General features: G+C 45.2%; 1 protein-coding gene and 1 pseudogene across 4 annotated transcripts; both read right to left on the reverse strand.

Moving 5' to 3' along the window:
• Positions 1-944: 944 nt before the first annotated feature.
• On the reverse strand, positions 945-7,466 carry LOC117835506 (uncharacterized). Of its 4 annotated transcripts, XM_072291250.1 has the most exons (10): positions 7,101-7,466; positions 6,798-6,996; positions 6,366-6,561; positions 5,670-5,873; positions 4,539-4,850; positions 4,112-4,448; positions 3,349-3,937; positions 2,953-3,112; positions 2,180-2,384; positions 945-1,362 (listed from the first exon to the last, which is right to left on the reverse strand). In XM_072291250.1, exons 1-7 carry the CDS (start codon positions 7,323-7,325, stop codon positions 3,506-3,508), a joined length of 1,905 nt encoding a protein of 634 aa, XP_072147351.1. In that variant the 5' UTR covers positions 7,326-7,466; the 3' UTR covers positions 945-1,362; positions 2,180-2,384; positions 2,953-3,112; positions 3,349-3,505. The 4 variants fall into 4 exon arrangements, with proteins under 4 accessions (XP_072147351.1, XP_034570739.1, XP_034570741.1 ...); XM_034714848.2 differs by having other exon boundaries at positions 3,349-4,448; XM_072291249.1 differs by lacking the exon at positions 945-1,362 and adding an exon at positions 1,517-1,856 and having other exon boundaries at positions 3,349-4,448.
• Positions 7,467-7,675: 209 nt separating this feature from the next.
• LOC140221513 (uncharacterized) lies at positions 7,676-8,586 on the reverse strand (annotated as a pseudogene).
• Positions 8,587-20,879: the final 12,293 nt, after the last annotated feature.

Raw genomic sequence — 20,879 nt, forward strand, 5'->3', positions numbered from 1 at the left:
AAATAAAATTAACTGCACTTTGCACGTATAAAACCCCCCCAAGGCCCCTGTTCCAACACCAGAGGAGACGCGTGACCATTCCAAACCACCACCACTCGCGAGCACAACCATCACCAAGAAGAAATGGCCAACAAGCTCACCGGAGCCCTCGCCATCGTCCTCTTCGTTGCCGTGGCCGCGGCGACGACCATCGTCTCTTCCGCGCACGGCGCTCGCACCCTGGAGACGACGACCGCGGAACGCGTGACCATACCGGCGTCGTTCGTGGCCTCTCCGCCCGCGGTGGACGACGTCGACGTCGACTTCGACGTGCCCCCAGAGGAGGAGGCGGCGGCGGCGGACGGCCCTGCCGCCGCGGGACCCGATGCCTGGGACTGGGACGATAAGACACCGGTGTCTGGGCCGTAGGCGCCACATCTTGCCATATGTACTTCGACCACACCCCGATCGAGTTCGGCGGACATGAATCACGTGCAGTTTTTTATCGAGTTGTGCCAATCTTGTAATAAATGACCTTGGGATAATGTCGAGCACGCTCTATATGAAATAATTTGGTGGTTTTCACCACACGTCATATACGTCTTGCAAACATGGATTTTCTTTCTAAATTGTGTCAAATATGTAAACAGCCTTTCAAATACCATTGAGCACGTGATGATATATATCGTTCTACATACCCAAATGGAATGGGACGTACGTGATACTGGAATACATCTCCCGTAAATATCACTTGATTGACCCCTAATTATGCTCCTGTTTGTTTACCTCTTTTAACATTTTGTTTGAACTCCCCTATTATGTTGTTAATACATGCCCGGCTAATAAGCTCATTTTTCTCTGTAATCGTACTCTGCCTGCTCTCACTTAACTCGAAATTCATTTCTTCACCCATTATTGTTCACCTATCCAGAACGGCATCTTTGCCGTCTGGACCTTTATAAACATTAATTAAACAGCTTTGTGCTTTGACAACATAAAAAAAAAGACACTTGCTTCTTTCGAACTTTCTGAACCCCTTATATATAGCTATAGCTAGGCACAACATAGTGCGTGAAGAAACAAAGATGGACAGCGATTTGAGAATGGAAGGGATCAGGAGAGTACGCGCTGGAAAGGTGACGGGTTTCCTTTTCCATCAGGTGTATGTGCTAACGTGGTGGATGACATATACTCCGGAGTCGCGAGTTGTCGCTGTTCCTGTAACGAACTGTCGACTCTTAGTTCTCACCAACTCTACAATCTGCACTCAGCTGCACTCATGAACGATAGGTGCACCTGAGTGCAAGGGGACGAACTTAAGATGCTGACAAATTTAGTCTTCGATGGTGATCTGAGGGAGTGCTGAAATAGTCTCCCTTCGTCCTGAAAATGAAATGGGAGTTGATACTGGCATACTGATGATAGCAATAAGTTCACTTTCGCCGAGAATATACTCCCTACGTTTTTCTACAAGACTTATTATGTTTCCTTAGGGCAACGTTTGACCATGAATTACCCCATTATTATTTCACTGATGTGATAAGAAATATATTCATAAATATTTTTAATACGAATCTACTATCATCAATTGTTAGTCAAAGTTGTCCTGACCAAACAAAATAAACACTGTAATTTTACACTGAGGGAGTACCACGCTCTCTATCCTCCTAGCAATGCTATCAACCAGCCACAACACATTGGTGGCGACGCCACGTTAATTGAAGCAATCGTTTGGTTGGTTATGAAGCTTTGGCACGCCACAACAAATCTGCTTTGACAGCACTTTTCTCACTGCAGAGTGTGGCGCGGGATTTTTCTGCCAGTGTGGTGCGCCGCAAGTTTGGATTGGCTCGTTGTGGCTTACAACCAAGCATGCCCTAATACATTAAATGCTCATAACATTTTAGGTACGCAAGAAACAAACAGCAATAGACTGAATGTTCATCCCATAACTTATCATATTTACTAACAAAGTTGTATTTTCGTGTGCTTGCATTTTGATGCTGAGTTCATATAAAAAGACCCTAACAGTACCACCAGCCAACGACGAACTATTTCCAGCTAGCCATAAACTGACTAACTGCAGCAGGCTACATGAGTCCAGGTATATATCACATCCAGTGGTCGAATAAATGCTCATGACCCAAGGAAACACAAGTATTCGCTTGCATTAACTCACGAATGAAAAGATCATGTTTACCTGCAGGCTGCAGACCATCCTTGTTGCAGAATTGACAACTCTCCTGGAACCCATAGCAGAACCATGAATGTTGCACATGAACACATTGTGTCATCCATACTTCACATTACTTCACATGGCAAGCAGGTTCCATTGTTCCTGGAAAGCAGCTAGGATACGAAGACGTACCACCAAGGGCAGCATGAAGAAATGAAAACCTGCAACCCTGAAATACATAACACTAGCAGTTTAGCACGTGATACCTTAACCACTACGAACAATAGCTAGCATTCATGACACTGAGCAACTGGTGCAATTATTAAATTGCTTGTCAAGTTGAGGCCGATGGCCAACCCACAATCAATGACTCAGATGGTCAGACAACAGCGCAGCATCTGTGGAGATACTATTAACAGTACTGGGATCAGGTCAAAGGAAGAGAAGCATTGGGCCCATAGTAAATTTGGCATTAGCTGTAACTGTACAAAATTCAAGTTCTTTCACATAAGCTCTAAACTACCATATGCAACGTCAGGCTAGAAAAATTGAAGATATAATGAAGACAGGAAACCCATAACTTGCCAGAACAATGTATCCAGTCTGGCAAGGCACAATTAAGACTGCTGCATCAACTCAACTTTGTCTCAGCTGTTATGTTTGAATCCAATACAATAAGAGTCCTTCAAGATATTTTGGCTTCCGTCCTCTCTGTGTGATGTTAGACATCACTTTGGAGCAAGTATGCAGGTAACAAAAAAAAGGTATAGCTCAAAGAGAAAACACTGTAAAACAACCTGTTCCTCAGGAGCAGTTTGATAGTTTGATTCCTGCACGAGCAGCTCAAAGCTTCCATATTGCAACACCAAGCACCGTTTGTTGTAAGCATCTCAAAAGAAGTTGGCCAAGTAACAGCAATCCTTTGGTATTGTAATCAGCAAGATAGTCGACAAGGTGCTGTGTAAAAGCTCATGATAGTAAATTACAGACAAAAGCTCCAGATTGGAGACAGAAGCTACATTTGCAAGTGAAGTTGATTTTACACGTTTACTTGCCTGTTCCATATTTCAATATTTGTATGTGTTCCAGTTCCAGACATTACTTTAAATTATCTACAACTGACATATACTACCAAATTATATTATCTTGAACTGATCAAGATTTATTGCACTCTTTAAATGGACAGAACTTACCGTTCTGGAAGGATAATGGATCTGATGCAACTCAAGGTTCAGACTTCAGAGTTTGTGCTTCCTTCAACCATATTACCATTACCATCAGAATGGAGATTGACAACCAATTTAGACACATTCAAATATTAATAGCTGCATAAATCCATGGTCACTGCTACTAAGGAAGTTTAAACTTTTTATTCATTTTGAGGATAACATCCCCAAATATCTCACAGCCCTGCCCATGTTTATCCCAGTTTAACAACCTATTATGAAGATCGATTACGAAATCTCTATCTTGATCTGCCTCATCCAGCATCTCGAATAATAACTTTACACACTTTAGCAGATAGGGGCCTGTCTTGGTTCTGAGTTGACTGAGAAAATGCTGACATGTATCTTCACGATCAAGTATCAGTGAGGACATATCCTCAACAACATCAAGCCAGCCAAAGATGAGATATGCACCACCCAAAGCCCATCTATCAGCAGTACCACTGCAGCTGCTCGTGAAACCATCATTGCTTACATGATCATTTGTTTTCATCTGCACTTCATTTGACTTGATAACCTGCCCAGTGCTTGCGTAGCGCAGAAGCATGTCGCAATTCTGTTCATTAACACAACTAGATGATACAAGCAAGACTCCTAAAGGAATCAACAGATGCAATAGATTATGGCATGAGGGAAGGAAGTCTGATAGTTTTTCAGCTTGCACTTGAGAAGCAGTTGTGCTACAAAATTTGGAACAGCAATCATCAAATTCTTTAATCAAGGAGCTTACACTATTGGTCTCTGAGTCCGCAGCAGTGGGTAATCGCAGCTTCCTCTTATGATTTACAGTACTACTAGGGTAGCTTGGGTGCTTTTTGTTATTCCTAGCCCAAGAATGTGAGATTTCCAAAACATTATTAGCTAGCATCTGGCACTGATCATCATTAGATGGGCATAAGACCCAAGAAAGGTAAAAGGCTGCCCTCTGAGCAAGATTGACATCACTTATTGAATCAGCAAATGTCTCTTTGGAGATTGTTTCTGATAAATAATCTTGTGAGCCTGCTCGGTGGAAAAGTAAAGCAGTTGCAAAATTGAACCAAACAGGGAAATTTATAATCATGTACCTGCAGAAGTACAGTTACAGCAGGTGCAATTAACTTTTGTCAGACAAAATCCTAAATATCTAGTTTCCTTGTGTATTTAAAAACACATACCAAGCAGAATTATATTTTACCAATCCCTTCAATGGTTGCAGTTGTGAGTTTTTTGGTGAAGAGCATCTGGTTCTTGTGTTGTCCAAATGAACCAAGGAATCGATACAAGAAACTAGGTCCAAAAAGGCTTTACATGATAAGGGTCCAGTTAGTATTGCAAGCAAGTCACTATGCTGGATTGGAAAATAAGCATGTGGAAAGGGGAACTTCTGTCCCAATTCTATGGATATTCCCCATGACATTGGCTTGAGAAGAATGTCTAATGCTGAAGATACTAATGCACTGTGAAGTTCTAGAACAGAACCCAAACCCCTGCACAAAAAAGGGTGAATAAACAGATTTTACAAGAAGCAGTCCTTAAACAAAGAGCCCACATTGTATATCTAAATCAGAAAATATACAGACTATGTAAATGTAACATCAGTGTTGTTGGTAAAATATCATTTAGACCTAGAGGAAGCAAGGCTAGAAAAATTGATTAAAATATCAGCCCATTTTATTTCAGCAACAGCGGGAGCAGCTAGTGCAAACAGTTAGGATAGATACATAGCTTGGATCCCTAAACACCCTAGGTAGTTTCTTTGGCCTTATAATTTGCTCATGTAATCGTGTCTTGTGTGCGTAATTACAGCCTGCGTTGTAAAACTAAACCCAATTTTCTTATTAATACAAAGATACGCAGGTCCTGCGTATTCTCAAAAAATCAGTCCATTTTATTTCTTTCAAGCATGTAAGGTTAACATTAGAATTGAAAGTTAGTGACAAATATGGAATCAAGCTCCACAGAGATAGTTTGGTAGTGTTCATCATGACATCTGTTTCAAACCACTCTACTGAGATAAACTTAAACTCATGACCTGCTTGGTTTTGGTTCTCTGCCAAGCTTTGCCACGCCTAAGCTTAGTCATGCAAGGGTTTCTCAGACAACTGTTTGGTGGACTGCCACAATCTTGGCAAACCACAGTTTGTAAGCAGTCCTCAGCTGCTCAGCAGTTTTATTTGTAAGATTAAAGTACTTGTACAAGCAAATTGGCAGACACATCAAACTCGGTGCAAACAAGAATATAGAACATTTCATATAAATGTTTGAGGTGTGAACATTTCATATAAATGTTTGAGGTGTGAACTTACGTTGCTAGAAACCAGAAGTGCAATAATGATCTCATTTCCATAAACATTGTTGGGGAGCAAACCAGGCAAATTATGATGATACGCCATTCCATCCGATTATGTAATTCCTTTCTCAGGCAAAGTAAGGGCCTTCTAATTATTTCCTGGAGCATCGCCGACAGATCATGCTTAATGATTGATGGATCAAGATGCCATAAAAGCAACCTAGCACAAACAGAAGATGTGACAAATCAGTATATTATGTAAAGAAACAGAAAGCAGATTTTCTGAAGTCCACGCAGCAGGAACAAGATGCACATAAGCATAATTAAGATAGCATTGCCTGCCAGTGTACTACAGATTAAAAAAATGGTAGAGAGCTATCCTGGTGAACAAAACCAACAGAAGTTATTATCATGTAAGCACAAAACTTCATTCCAAGCTTTCAAGTTTTAAGAGCCCCCTTCGCATTCTATTTTATCTGAAATAACACATTTTCATAGAAAGCAATAGTTTCACATTGGAGACCATGCCAATGTCCTAAATGAATTACATTTGGAATCAGAGGGACTGTTTCCTTGTTCCTACTACCACATTTGCAGCAAAGAAATAGCATGTGTTTAATAGCTGCAACACCAACACAACTTTTAATTAAACCTTCCCTTTATTAGTAGCACACAATGATCCACAATTAATAGCTGCAAGTATACTACATACCTCAGTGGGATTGAGTTATCACTAGGAGGGACATGATTGGAAGGATGGTCTATTAACTCTGCAGCAATGGCTCCCATATCATATACGCTTTCTCCCACTTCCTTATAATATGGTAACCAGAAAAGACATTGGCAGTGAGGGGATAACACCGCTGTTTTCGCAGCAGCATACAACAGATCATAAGAATGCCTTCCAGCTGCATTGGAGAAACATAAGTGACAGCATTAAGACAAAACAGATAATAAACCTACTGGTCAGAACATAGCATTAAGACAAAGCTGATCTGAACTGCAAAACTACTCATAATAGACATTAAGAATGTCACATCATCTTTTAATCGTTCGGTGACCACAGCATTGATGGGCATTTCCAGTAACCCCCAAACAAGCCTAATTGCAACGCATCGGAATAGAACCCGGCAAAAAATCTCACCATCGCAATCCCCCAATTTCTGCACAAGGGCTGCACACGACTGGAGCAGCTCGCGGCAATCCCCTGGCGAGACGGAGCTCCCGACACAGAGCATCTCCTCACCAGCGCCCCCATCGGGCCGGACCACGCGGCACGAGACTGACGCGGAGAGCGCGGAGAGGAGGGTGCGGACCAGGCAGTCGACGCGAGCCCTATTCACCTGCATCCACACACACCCGCTTCCATCAGTATTCAGTACGAGTTTAAGCTAAAATGAATAGGGGTGGCAATCGAGTTGGGAACACGAGGAGGAGGTCCCCTTGCCTCTAGCGGGTCGAAGCACATGAGCGAGAGCGCGGCGTCCAGAACCCGGGTTCCAGATGAGGCGCCGCCCCTGTCGCCGTTGGGGTTGAGGACGGAGGCGAGGGATGAGATGGAGGACGAGAGGGCGTCCCCGGCGGAGGCGGCAACCCCGCCGGCGGGAGGCCGGGAGAGGCGCGCCGCGAGCTCGGCCAGCACCCGGGCGAGGTCTTCGAGGGGAGGCGCCATTTTCGCGGAGCGGCGGGAGGGAAAGGGAACGGTGGCCGCCGTGAGAACGGAAAAAGGGAATCCAGCGTGCTGCGCCTGTGGGTACGACTGAAATTGGGTAATGGGCTGAAACAAATCGGCGACCTGGATTGAGGCCCATGAATCGGGCCCAATACAATTCTGCGAGCAAGTCTCATTGATGGCTCAGCATTTTACTAGCGAAATGTCTGGCAAGCATTGCTCCAGAGTCTGGCCCGGCCCCAAGGAAGAGACGTTGCGACCGATGCGCCGCTAAATCCCCAGCGAGCGTTTGGGCCTAGGCGACACAGCTAGATGCGTAGATGTGGTTTTCACCACACGTAGTACGGTAGTAGGTCGTGTACGTCTTGCATTACGCATTATTCTTAAGGTCTCGTTCGTTTCGGCCGGAATGGCCGGAACGCAGCCCAATCCAGACGGATTGGAACGGCCTGAAATGGAGTCAGGCCTCAATGAAAATTGCAGTTCGGTTGGCCTGGCTCGGATCCAAACTTAGACCGGCTCGGTTTCACTCGCTCGAAAGCAATCCCCACCTCCAACCCTCCGGAAAGAATCCTCGGCCAACGACGCACACCGCACTACGCAGGCGCGACGGGGCCCGACTCGCGGCGGCGCTGCGAGCGCAGGGGCGGTCGGCGCGGGAGGTGTCGTGCCTGGCGTCCTCCGCGCGGTGCCTGACGATGAGTCCGACGAGGCCACGCTCGCCGACGCCTTCGCGGCCGCCACGGCCGCTCGCTGTAGGCGGTGAAGCCGAACTCCACGGGCGCGCCGAGCGCCGATCGGGGCTCCCACAGCGGCATAGGCGGCAGTGTCACGGCGTTCGCGAACGCGGACGCCCCGGCCTTCTTCTTGCGCGCGCCGTGCTTCTTGGGCCCGACGCGGGACTTGATCCGCAGGACGCGCTCCTCGAAGTCGTCGTCCACGGTGGCCGTCTTGGTGGTGGCCGGGCCCTCCTGGTCGGCCGCTGCTTCCGCGGTGTCCTCGCCGGAGGAGGCCACGCGGGAAGGGAACGGCAGTAGCAGCGCGCTATGCCGGAGCGGGGAGCGGAGGATGGTGGTGAGGAGAAGGGGCTGGAGAGCGGCGTCGCCATGGCTCCTCCCCTGGCTGCGTGCACGCACCAGCACTTCATGGCACGAGCGGCGGGCTGCAGTCGTCGAAGCTTCTTTAGCTTGGCTTGCCTCTGGTTTTGGATAGGATCTTGGTTGGTAGGCGAGTGGCTCCGGTGGCAGCACGGTGCGTTGAAAATTGCCGAACGAAATGGATTGGTGATACGGGTGGAATCACTCAAACTGGATCTGGAAGTAATTCTGGCCGGGATCCAATACGGATGAAACGAACAAGGTCTAAGTTGTATCAACCATGTAAAAAGCTTTCAAATAATAGCATCGAGCACGTGATGATACATACCGTTCTATACCCAAATGAAATGGGACGAGATACTAGAATACTACTAAATATCTCTTTTTTACAGAATACTGCTATATACATACATACATACACACATACATATATATACACACACACAATAGGGAGAGTACACTCTATGGCCGGTCATAGAATATATTTGCCGTAAATACCACACTACTAGAGAAATTGCCTCTGCAACCGGTACTAGCAATCCGGTATTAGAGAGGGTCCTCTAGTACCGGTTGGGGATCCTCTAGTACCGGTTGAGATAACCGATACTAGAGGGTGTTAAAAAATTAAAAAGAAAAGGAAAATCACCCACCAGCCCCGCTCACTCTTCCGCCCCCAGCCTCCCTCCGCCCGTCGCCCCGCTCGCTCCGCCTCCACCCCATCTCCGCCTCCTTCGTCCCCTCCACCCCCGCCGTCTCTCCTCCTCCGCCCCCTCCTCCGCCTCTTCCACCAGCCTTCTCCACTCCGCCCGCCACTCCCGCTCTGCCCGCCAGCCGCGCCCGCTCCGCCCGCCGCCGGCCATCGCTGCCGCGCTCACCTCGCCCTGCTGCTGCTCCTCACCGCTAGTGAGGGGCTCGTGGAGGGGGGAGGGGAGGGGAGGCAGTGGAAGGAGATCTAGCGGTGGAAGGAGAGCTAGCGGAAGGAGAAGAAGATTGAGGAGAGAAAGATAGCAGTGGAGAGAAATTAGCAGGCGGAAGGAGGAGATAGGGGGGTGACGGGGCAGGGGCGTGAATCGTGCGTAAAAAAATCAAGTCCTTGCACGTGGCGGATTTAGTACCGAGTGTGATTCCCAAATACCGGGTGAAGCCTCCACCCGGTACTAAAGGCTTTAGTACCGGGTGGGGGCTTCACCCGGTATTAAAGGGCCTCCGAGGGATTTCAAATTTGGACCCAGTACTAAGATTCGGGACGAGAGGTCATGTTTTTTAGAGGTGCCACCATGTGATTGTTTCTTTAAAAAAAATATCACTTGATTGACCTCCAATCAAGCTCTTGTTTGTTTTGCTCTTTTAGCATCTTTGTTTGAACTCCTCTGTTGTTAATACATGCCGGGCTGAGCTTGCCAGTCGTTTAAAAACCAAATTAAACTATAAGATCATTTTTCTCTGTACTCGTAGTCTCTTTTTCCTCTCTGCCTGCTCTATTAACTCGGTATTCATTTCTTCACCCATTATTGTTCACCTATCCGTCCGGAACACATCTTTGCCGTCTGGACCTTTATATATACAGCCTTTGTGCTAGCTTGTGACAACATAAAAAAAACACTTGCTTCTTTCGATCTTTCTGATAAATTCCCCTTGTATATAACTAGCTTAGCTAGCTAGGCACAACATCCTTCAGTGCGTGAGAAACAAAGATGGACATCAATTTGAGAGTGGAAGGCATCAGGAGAGCGCTGGAAAATCGACGTGTTTCGTTTTTCATCTGGTATTCAGGTGTAGGTGCTAATTCCACGTGGTATACCTTGGAGTCGGGGGTTGTCAGGGTTCCTAAAACAAATTGGGCCTATTCTTCTGGCTTACAAGCCAGAATCAGTCCCACTTTTCAGCCATAGAACAGCACAAAACAGCCGAAACAGTATTTTCCAGCCGCAGAAATCATCAGCTGAACAGGTCATTGTCAAATTTTCAGCCATAGCACAGCACAAAATAGCCGAAACAGTCAGCTAAACAGGTCATTGTTTGACAATCTGCTCGTATGTAGGAACCATGGGTGCACCTCAATGCAAGTTACACTACTAGAAAAAGTGACTATAGTACCGGTTCACAACCCCCTCTAATACCTGTTGTGCAACCCGTACTGGTCATTCAGTCCGGTACTAGGGGGGAGTCTTCTAGTACCGGTTGGAATAACCGGTACCAGAGGGTATTAAAAAACAAAAAGCAAAATCCCCGCAAGCCCCGCCCCACCCCCGCCACCCCTCCCCACTGGCGGCCCTCTCCACTCCTGCTGCCCCTCCACGTCGGGCCCCTCCACCCCCACCGCCCCTCCTCTTCTGCCCCTCCCCGCCAGGCCCCTCCCACCCCCCCACCCCCCCCCCCCGCCGCCTCCTCCTCCTCCACCCCCGCCACCCCTCCTCTTCCGCCCCCCCCCCTGCCGGCCCCCTCCACCCCCGCCTCCTCCGTCCCCTCCACCCCTGCCTTCTCCTCCACCGGATCCACCTCCGCCCCTCCCCGCCCCCCCCCCGCCTCCACCCCGCCGCGCCGCTCCCTCCGCCGTCACCACCGCCTAGCCCCTCCCCGACCGTCGCTGCCGCTATTGCCCCTCCCCGGCTGTCGCCGTCGCCTGCCGCCAGTGAGGGGCAAGCAGAGGGGAGAGGGGAGAGGAGGCAGATCTAGAGGAGGGGAGGAAGAGATGTGAAGTGAGAGAGATGGAGTATGAGGAGGGGAGATGAAAGGAGGATAAGAAGCGTGCACGGATAAAGGAGAGGATAAGGAGATAAGTGTGCGCGGGTGAGAGAGAGGAGGGAGGGTGTGGGGATGGGGCTCTAGTACCGGTACTAGAGAGCCTCCGGGGGCTTTCAAATTTGGATTCGGTACTAAAGCTAACATTAGTACCGGGTCCAAATGTGACCGTAGTACCGGGTCCAAATGTGATCGGTACAAATGCTAGGGACGAGAGGTCATATTTTCTAGTAGTGTTAACTGAGGAACTTAAAAACATGGTGACAACTGAAAAATGTTGAAGTGTAGCCTTGCTTCGATGGTGAACTGAGGAAAGTGCTGAAATATAGTCGTTATTAGGACTAGGAGCTCATCATGTAATATTAAGGCACTGTTACGGTGTTACCTGCTCAGTTCACGAGTCAAGAAAATCTCGTTGCACTGGGTAACTATGTGAATGGAAAACTTTTTGTTGGTCCGCGTGTGTCATGTATGATGGAAAACATGCATGCGTATCTTTGCAAAGCTTCTGTTCACCGTCCAGCTACGTCAACACACAAATGGCAAACAATGTTCCATTTTGTTTTCTACTACTAGGTACAGATTAACAAGTAAGGCTTTGGTGATGCATGTGATGTCTTTGTTGGAGACGAAGTGCAGCGCTTTTTACGCAAAGTTCACACGCGCTGTACTGTATACAAGTCTACATACTATAGAAAAAAATTTAAACATTTTATATCAGAGGAAAGGAAAAACTTCATTAACTTAATTATTTCTGATATAAAAAACTATGTTTTGTTTTAATACTCCCACAAAAACTGCCCACTAACATGTTACCTAACGGAGCAGCCTTCAGTCACAAATAAATAAATTTTTGGACATCATAATAATATAAAGTTCCGGCATGGTATCTTGAGACAAATCTACCCTTAAAATGTCTCCAAAACAATAAGATAGCTACCAGCTCTAAGTCCAAAAGAGGAGATGAAGAATAGACGCAACAGGCAGCCTCGGCACCCGTGCTGTGAGAGGGAGTAATATCGAGAGATGTGGGAGACAATCGCTTCAGCCCTGTTTACTTCACTCCCAACTCCCAACTTTGGCACTATGCAAAAAGAAGATTTCCCATCACATCAAACTTGCGGTACATGCATGGAGTACTAAATGTAGACGAAATCAAAAACTAATTGCACAGTTTTGTTGTACTTTGCGAGACGAATCTTTTGAGCCTAATTAGTTTAATATTTAGATAATAATTCACAAATACAAACAAAACGCTACAGTGTCGCATTTATGGCAAAATGCCAATTTTAGCACTCCCAAATTGGGAACTAAACAAGACCTCAGCCACGCTAGCGTAGCATCTTTTCAACTGTTCGGTGAATAGAATATCAACTAGCTCAACGTCATCCCGTTGGAGACGCTCTTACCATTTTTAGGTACACAACAACTAGTGTAGTATTGAACCAAACTTTGGAACAATATAGACTTATGACAAGAAGCCCAAACGCCAAATGCATGATTTGAGGGAGTTTTTTTTAATGAAGGAAGCTTTATTAAATTGTTTTCCTTGCATAATTAAGAACATAAATACTGAACATTAATAAGTGAACTCCATCAATTCCTACGCTAATTTACCAAACAAACGTACTAGTAAGTTTATTAATCACAAAGTGTACTGAACGTAGCATAGCTCTCATGTTATTGGCACTCCACTACGGTTACTGAAATCAAGTTAACAGCCACATGGGTAGTTCATCATCTCTATATAAAATCACCTGTGTGTGGCTCCAGCTCCGACACAAGGAAGCAAGCCGGAAGCCATTTCAAGCCCACACCCGCGCGCTTGAAGTCAAGCTCTCCCTAATAACAAAGGACGACCAAGAAGGACTCGACAAAGATGGCCAACCTCGCCGTCCTCGTGACCGTCTTCCTCGTGGCCGAGGCGATCATGTTGCCTGCGGTGCACGGCGCCCGCCCTTTGGAGAGCGTGGAGCTCGTGGCCTCGTCGGTGGCAAAGCCCCCCTCGTCGACATCGTTGCAAGTCCCGGCGCTCGTCCCTCTTGACGGCCACTTCGAAGAAGAGGCAGACGGTCCTGCCGCGGCGGGGTACCTCGTGACGGACTGCACCCATAAAACGCCGGTGAATGGGCCCTAATTAACCCACGCATTGTCCTAATTCGGGTGTCACCTCAAGTGATGAGCATGCACTCACTACTGCCTTTTTTAAGTTGTGTCAAAACCATGTAAACGGCCTTCAAATAATGATCAATTATCTGGTATTATATTGTAATGTGTAATGTTTGGGGTAGCAAAGTGAGACAACGCTTTCTTCTTAAAAAAACGCTTTCTTCTCTGATTTTTTCTGGAGGGTTGAACTTAAGAATTGTACAAAACAAACACTATATAATACCATATATATATATATATATATATATATATATATATATATATATATATATATATATAAGAGTAGTAATATTAGTTTGGAGCCCAAATATATAAGAGTAGTACAAGACACTACTGAACTTAAGAATAGTACAAAACACTGATTTGGGGTAGTAATCAAGGTTTCAGGGCTCTATATATTGGGCTTAATTGACTGCTCACATGTGACGTTTTGCACTTGCTCCTCAACTCAGTATTCATTTCGGCGTCCTCGCATGCTGCAACTGCACTGGACCTGCTTCTCCTTGTATATATATCTACACTCCTCTTCCCTGCTTCCTTCTTCGTGGATCTGCACTTCAACAATTGCCTCCAAATATCTCTCTTCCAGTTTTGTGTTGTAGAGTAAACTTACTTCTAGGCAAACTTTGCACGTCGATGAAATAATGGCTGAAAGGGACGATACTGAACCAAAAGAGCTCGAATAGCATAGTATTTTGCAGATATGGTTTTTGGAACGGGGGGCATCAGGCGAATTCATCTGAAAAACGTATGTAGTATATTCACTCAATGCAGTCAGAGTTGTTCTGATGATGTCATATCCTGTTGTTTGTAACGGCAAACTGGCCCCCGAAAGATCTAACACCAATTTGTTGCAAGGACATCTACATGCTTCCATGTCTCTCAGAAACAGGAGTTCAACCACCATTCCCCGGTCGAAACTTTTGGGTGAGGCAACATGTTGTCTTTATCCAGTACGGATGGTGCACATGACCAGAGCTGCTTCAGTCTGCATGCATGCAGATCTGACCATTCCATAGATGTGGATACAATAGCGTCCATTCTTATTGAGGTTTCCTATTTCGTGGCAGATGGACAGCTTCTCCATTCTTGTCAACTAATTAAACCTCACCGTGTGGAAAGGAACTGGAGAATGAATTTACATATGCATGTGGTGCTAGTTTGGTTTTCAGATTTAAGTTTTTCCCACCTGTTTAAAATAGGCAAAGACTTGAGAAATCATGCATGTATAAGTTGCTTAGTTGCATATCATGATATGTGAATATAACTTGCATTTGTTCTTTCCTTGGGTGAGGATAACGCTTTTTGGATTCTCTAGTGCGGCATGATACATAGCATATATTTATATTTTTTTTTGGTTCAGTTCAAGGCACCAAGAAAGGTACACAACAAAGAGTTGCAATCAAAATTTGACTAAACATGTGATTTTTTTTTTCGCATTCCAAGATGCATATCAAATTGGCTCTGTATCGTGTATACATCCTGCCCTGCTCAAGTAACAAGTCGTAACCATAACTTTGTTCCAAAACCACCCCCACTAGTAGAATCATTCAGCTGGCATTTACTACCTATCAAGTCTCTGATCTTTTTTTAGAAGAAAGTCTTCTGTCTTTTGAAAATATAAAGTCTCTGATATCTGTACCATGTACCCCTTATATATCAACTGACCATACAAGTTCAAATATATACTCACGCATCTCCCTCTTTCTTCACATACCATCTTGAGTAGTTGGCTATGTGCTACACATCCCAAACTTACTAGTTCATATTTGTATTTATTTATTCTCAAATATATGCTTTATTTGGAAAGGAAGGCATCAGGACAACTTGGATGAGAAAGGTAATATCTCTTATGTATTGGCTAAGTGAATGGAAGTTGAAGTTCATTTGCATTAGAGGCGGAGGCAGAGACATTGCTGGAATAGATTGTATGCTAAAACTTTAATGTTTAGCAAAGAAACGAGGCTACAAACAACTGTAAGCACCATTTGCTTATGGGTCTAAACTAGAGCCAACCTTTTGCAGGATCAACAATATGTTTCCAGGGGAATTGAACGGTGGAGTTTACCAGCAATTCAATGGTCTTGGTTTTGTCCAGGGCCTAGAATTACAACACAGTGTTGATCACATAGTGGCTCTCAAGCAGAAGCTGGAAAGTGCCGACCCTGATGCTATACGTCAGATACCTCCGGCGCCCTTGCGCAGTTCGCCAGTTCTCTCAGCCTGAGTCAAGTTTTGCGTGACCAACATTTTAAGGCTCCTTGCTACAAAACCTGCGTCAAGGGCATCAAAAATCTTTTCCTGGTTGGTTTCGGCAGCCGATGACGACATGATCAAAAGCCATCCTTCTTGACCTGTGCACTACAGCTCTTGTTAGATCGAGCTATTGTTGTAGCTGGTTTTGACTTTTGACCTGAAGCCTTCTTCCTGCTGGGCAACATACTACGGCTCTAGCTGGTCGTCTTGCTCAATAGGACTTAACTTACTACTGAGAGAGAGAGAGAGATTGCAATGCTTGGCTCCACGGCAAAAATTAAGGGGAAAATTAGATTCATACCATTAAAAGATCCAGGTTTTAGAAAAATACCATCAAAAGATTCAACTTTAGAAAAATAGCATTGAAAGATTGCTATCTTGTTGATTTCTACCATTTCGTGAACTTGCCGTTAACCTCCACCTCCTCCTCCTCCAGCGCGCTCGTTGTCGCCGCCTCCTCCCCGCGCCTGTCCTTTTCGTTCCTCCGCGCGCTCCGCACCTTCCAGCCTCCAGGCGCCGCCGTCTGCCGTGCGCGCCATCTTGCGCGGGCTCCGGCGCACGGGACGGGACTTGGCGGCAGGTAACTCTCTCTACTGGGCTGCTGCTTTTGTTTTTGAAGCCGGGGAACTAATCCAGTTTGTGATTCAGATTAGGCTAAAAAAAGTTTGATTTGGATTCGATTTTTTCGTATATGGGCTGCTGTCCTTACTCCTTCCTCGCCATGTGATTCCATCAGCGCGTATGACCTTGATGTCATGCATCTTCGCCTACCTTAATTATTGGCTGCTGCAAACGTACCCGTCGTGAACCTATGGCTCCTCTACTCATTGCTACTGTAGTGGCTCATGGATTGGTGGCCTGGTCTCTGTTCTTCTTGCCCCTTCCCTGTAACTGTACACTATCTCTTCCGATTTTCTGTAGTAGAGAGATGCGATTGAGGGGTATCAAAAAAAGGAAAACATTAAGATTGGTCTAGCACAGCACCACTAACACATTGACACTGCAAAGTTTCTGGGAACGGTCCATATGAGAAGCGCACACATGAATTTAGCAAACTTTGTTGACAAGCTTCCATAGCTATATATGCTTCTTAACTTGGACGGTGTGCACACAGCTGCAGATCCGGATGATGCACACACGACAAACTGCCACCTCCAGCTCTCGTGTATTTCAACATGGTCAGAGTACGTTGTTCCCAACGCCCCAACCTGGTGATGTAGCGCGCGGTAGCACTGAGCTCGCCATGTTTCTTCGTGATGGATCAGATGAGCACTGCGCGTCGTCTTCCTTTCTTCTCTCTAAGATTTGGTCATTTGACAGGACAAGTGGACAACCTACCTACGTGTGCCTGGTGGTAATAAGCAGAGGTTAGACCTAGCTAGCACAACAGAATTACACATCACCATCTGTTAATAGAACGGATCAGGGGGCAGAGTTACAGCATTGAGATGATGTACAGACAAATTTATATACAATGCAACTTCCCACATATACAAAGCTTGAGTGGACAATGAACGCGCGGACCAAAAGGCTGAGATCAGAATGTTAAAAGAAATATTTGTTACAAGTTAGAACATACTATGAGAGAGAAAACATCCTGTCAAGACCCAAGAAACCAAAGAGAGGAGGGACGATCACTAGTTGGCCGGGTTGACAAGCTTCCACTGAACAGAACAATAAATCGGCATTATTTCTGGCATGGATGGCGATTGGCAGCTTCAAATACCTACTTACTCTTTAAAAGTCCGAGTTCAAAAAAAGACGGCACACGTAGCTATGGCATTTAACATCTTGCACTAGCTTGTAGCCATATAGTATCTCTGCTTGCTTTGTCCGTCTATATATAAATACATGGTCTCCTCGCTGCTTCTAGTTTGAGCACGCACAATCATCATGAACACGGAAAGAAGATGAATAAGCCAATATAATGCCAATTGGGGAGTACAATAGTGAGTTGAACAGGAGATAGCAATGATATAGCGATCATGATCCTTGTTACAAACTACGATATATAGGAATGACAGGCATCGGGAGGACTCATCCAAGAAACGTTGTCAGATTAATTAGGCATCTCCAATGCGATGTCAGCTCTCTGAAGAGGGCATCATCACGCTTTCCTGACTCACTCGGGTGCAGATCACACCTCGCCTTGTGGATATATAAGTTACTGTTAGTATGTAGCTTGTCTGAATCATGCACCATCAAGCGTCAAGGTTTGCTAGCATTTGCCCTTGCTATTGCTTGCCAGCGAAAATGGCTCTCCTAGCCTGGCAAGCTTCCCGAAGCTTGTGCTGGCGATGTAAGGGGGCTGTGATACTAACATGTTTTACTTCATCATCTAAACTCAAAAGAAGTAGTAATGACCGCATAGATCAAAAGACCGAGATTTAAGATTAAAAAAAATTATTGTAAAACATTGGTTCCATGCACTACGAGAGATGAAACATGACGGTAAACAATACTAATCTATACTAGTGTTCGAAAAGAATTAGTATAAAATCATCGAACGATCAAGATTAATTGTATACTACTGAAATATTCACATGTGCTATGGGTAGTATACATGAGTAGTATAGATAGTATAAGGATATCATGGTAAAAAAACACAAATAACATCATTATATTTTATTTTTAACACTAGCATAAAGTTTAAAAGATCATTCCATTTAAAATATCACCTTTTACAATGTAATAATTACTAAATTATCCATAGTAACGAACTATTATATCTTATATATACTATACCACTAAGTAGTAGTATTGTGTATCGTAAAAAAAAACTTTTCTCAAGAAACCAAAGGAAGGATAGTAGCTGGACAATCTGTCATTGAATGGAACAGTAATAGTCAAAAGTAATGAATATTTCTGGGCCACAGGTAGAGCATTTCATTGGACAATAGCCCGTCTCTCAGCCAGCCAGGGCCATATATAGCATTTATCCCCGCCCATAACTGCTCATTTGTGTCTTGCAGTTGCTTCTGTAGGCTGAATCATCCATCGTGGCGTTCATTCATCCTCGCCTGCTGCCACTGCAGCCTATATGTATAGACACATGCCAACTCTGTATTTGCTTCTTTTATTTACACACACACACACACACACACACACACACACACACACACACACACTCTTGATGCTTCTTTCTTCACAGTTGCACACCTCGAAACTAATTGTCTCCGGTAATCTTTGAACTCTAGCTTCTTGCAAGATTGCAAGAGAGAGCACAAGCGAGAGAAATGGGAAAACAACAAGAAATGGCACGAGTAGCACCAGTGTCCTTTGTTTTTTTTTGGGAACAGGGGGCATCAGGAGAATTTCTCTACCTAAAGTTTCCTCCACTTCAGTGCAGGCACTTGTATTCTTGCACGCTTGCTTTGTGGCTGCAAATTGTTCCCGTAAACATCTGACACCGGCCAATATGTTGCAGGAACACGTGCACGTCTCAAAATGTCGAGACCGATCAAGTTTGATGGCTATGGAAAGCTCCTCCTGATTCCTTGAGGCAACGTGTTTTAGTGAAGATGCTATACTCCTTAGCTTCACGTGGTAGGACAAGAGCACTGTGATGGAATGGACCTTGGGCTGTCCAATAGAGCAGTTTGGTAGCTCACGGCATATCTCATAACCTTGAGGTTACTTTGTTGTAGCCTGTGTTCATATTTGAAATGTCGATGCAAAACTGTCCGTTCTGAATGGATCACATATATATTATGAACGTTCCATCGACACAGATGTATTGCAGCAATTTTGGGGACGGGAGGCATCCAGAGAATCTCACTGAGAAATCGTATGCACTCTAGTTCAATGAAAGGCACAGTTGCATGTCTCTGAATGTCTGAACAAATGGAGTTCAGTCACCAGTTCATCACATTTTAGTAGCCAGCCGCACTGTTTTGGGAAACTTCGCTTCATCAGACTCTTTTTTTTTTGAAAGCTTAAAGCGGCAGGAGCACTGCCGTATCATTTAAGAGAGAAAGAAAAGTTCAGAGTTACATAGAAGATATTACATAATTGTGCTTAAACTTTCTTCTCTGGTTCAACAACAGTGCTATCATTGATCTAAGTAATGGTTGGTGCTCCACATGCTCTTTGGTGCATGTTGATTTCCTCCTTGATGAGACTGAAAACCCTTTGGGGCATGGCCTGAATTCCTTCAAAGATTCGTTGGTTTCTTTCCTTCCACAGGTTCCAACATGTATAGATCAGCACAGCAGCTAGTGCTCTCCTTTTTTCCTTGCTCGCCGCCTGCATTGACAGTCAGCCACCACTCTTGAAGACCAACATCTGTCAATGGTAGTGGCACCAAGTTGCTCGACCAGGAATGAATGAGCTGCCAGACCTACGATGCATATGGGCATTTGGATGCAGAGATGCTCAGCCGATTCAGGAGCCCCTTGGCAAAGAGCACACAAAGGGTTACATGGCCAATTCCTAGCTATCAACTATCAGCAGTAAGAATTTTGCTCTGTAGTAGCAGCCAAGCGAAAAATCTGTGCTTCCCTTCCACATGTGCCTTCCAAAGTGCCTAAGCCTGAAAGGTATAGTAGGAACCTTTGAACTGTATTGCATAGGCTGACTTAGCACTGTAATCACCATTAGATATCCATCTCCACACGATATTATCCGGGTTGTCTGTGAAATTGATGCCCTGAATGAGGTCCCAGAGATTAACAAATTCAGACAATTCCTTGACAGAGGTCATCTTCCATAAACCAACTATGGTCGGCAACTTCCTCGTATACTTTCCTATGTTTTCTCCGAGCCAGCTTGTATAAATTGGGTGCAAGATATCTTGGGGCCTTGCCATTCAACCATGATGAGTTTCAGAATTCAGCCTTAAGACCATTTCAAATATTCACAACTGTGTTGGCTCTGAACAGCTAAAGATCCAAGTCATTGGCGGGAGCTTCAGTGCCCACCCATGGACGATCAGGGTCTTTCCATTGGTACCACAACCATCTCAACCTTGGTGCCCCGCTAAATCTTTCTAGATCAAGTGTGCCCAACCCTCCATGCTTTTTTGGTCTAAGTACATTGACCCATTTGATGAGACAGTGTCCCCCATTAGCCTCAGTTTCCCCTTTTCGGAGAAAGTTTCTTCTGGTCTTGTCTAATTTCTTTATTGCCCATATTTTTCAGTGAAAACACAGATAGGAAATAGACTGGTATTGCTGATAGGACAGAATTGATGAGCATCAGCCTTCCTGCCTTGTTCATCAGACGGCCTTTCCATGCTGGCAACCTTGCTGCCACTTTGTCAATGAGGGGTTGGACATCTATCCTTCGTAGG

This window comes from Setaria viridis, chromosome 9, assembly GCF_005286985.2.
Source record: "Setaria viridis chromosome 9, Setaria_viridis_v4.0, whole genome shotgun sequence".
Taxonomy (NCBI): Eukaryota; Viridiplantae; Streptophyta; class Magnoliopsida; order Poales; family Poaceae; genus Setaria; species Setaria viridis.

Bases quoted from the DNA above. Each gene is read 5' to 3' on its own strand.
- LOC117835506 (XM_034714850.2), bottom strand. From the start codon at position 7,325: ATGGCGCCTCCCCTCGAAGACCTCGCCCGGGTGCTGGCCGAGCTCGCG. The intron at 5,874-6,365 runs GTATGTAGTATA...TGTTTGTGCTAG, and splicing joins GATAACTCAATCCCACTGAG to GTTGCTTTTATGGCATCTTG. The intron at 4,851-5,669 runs GTAAGTTCACAC...TTTTTTGTGCAG, and splicing joins CACTTCTGGTTTCTAGCAAC to GGGTTTGGGTTCTGTTCTAG.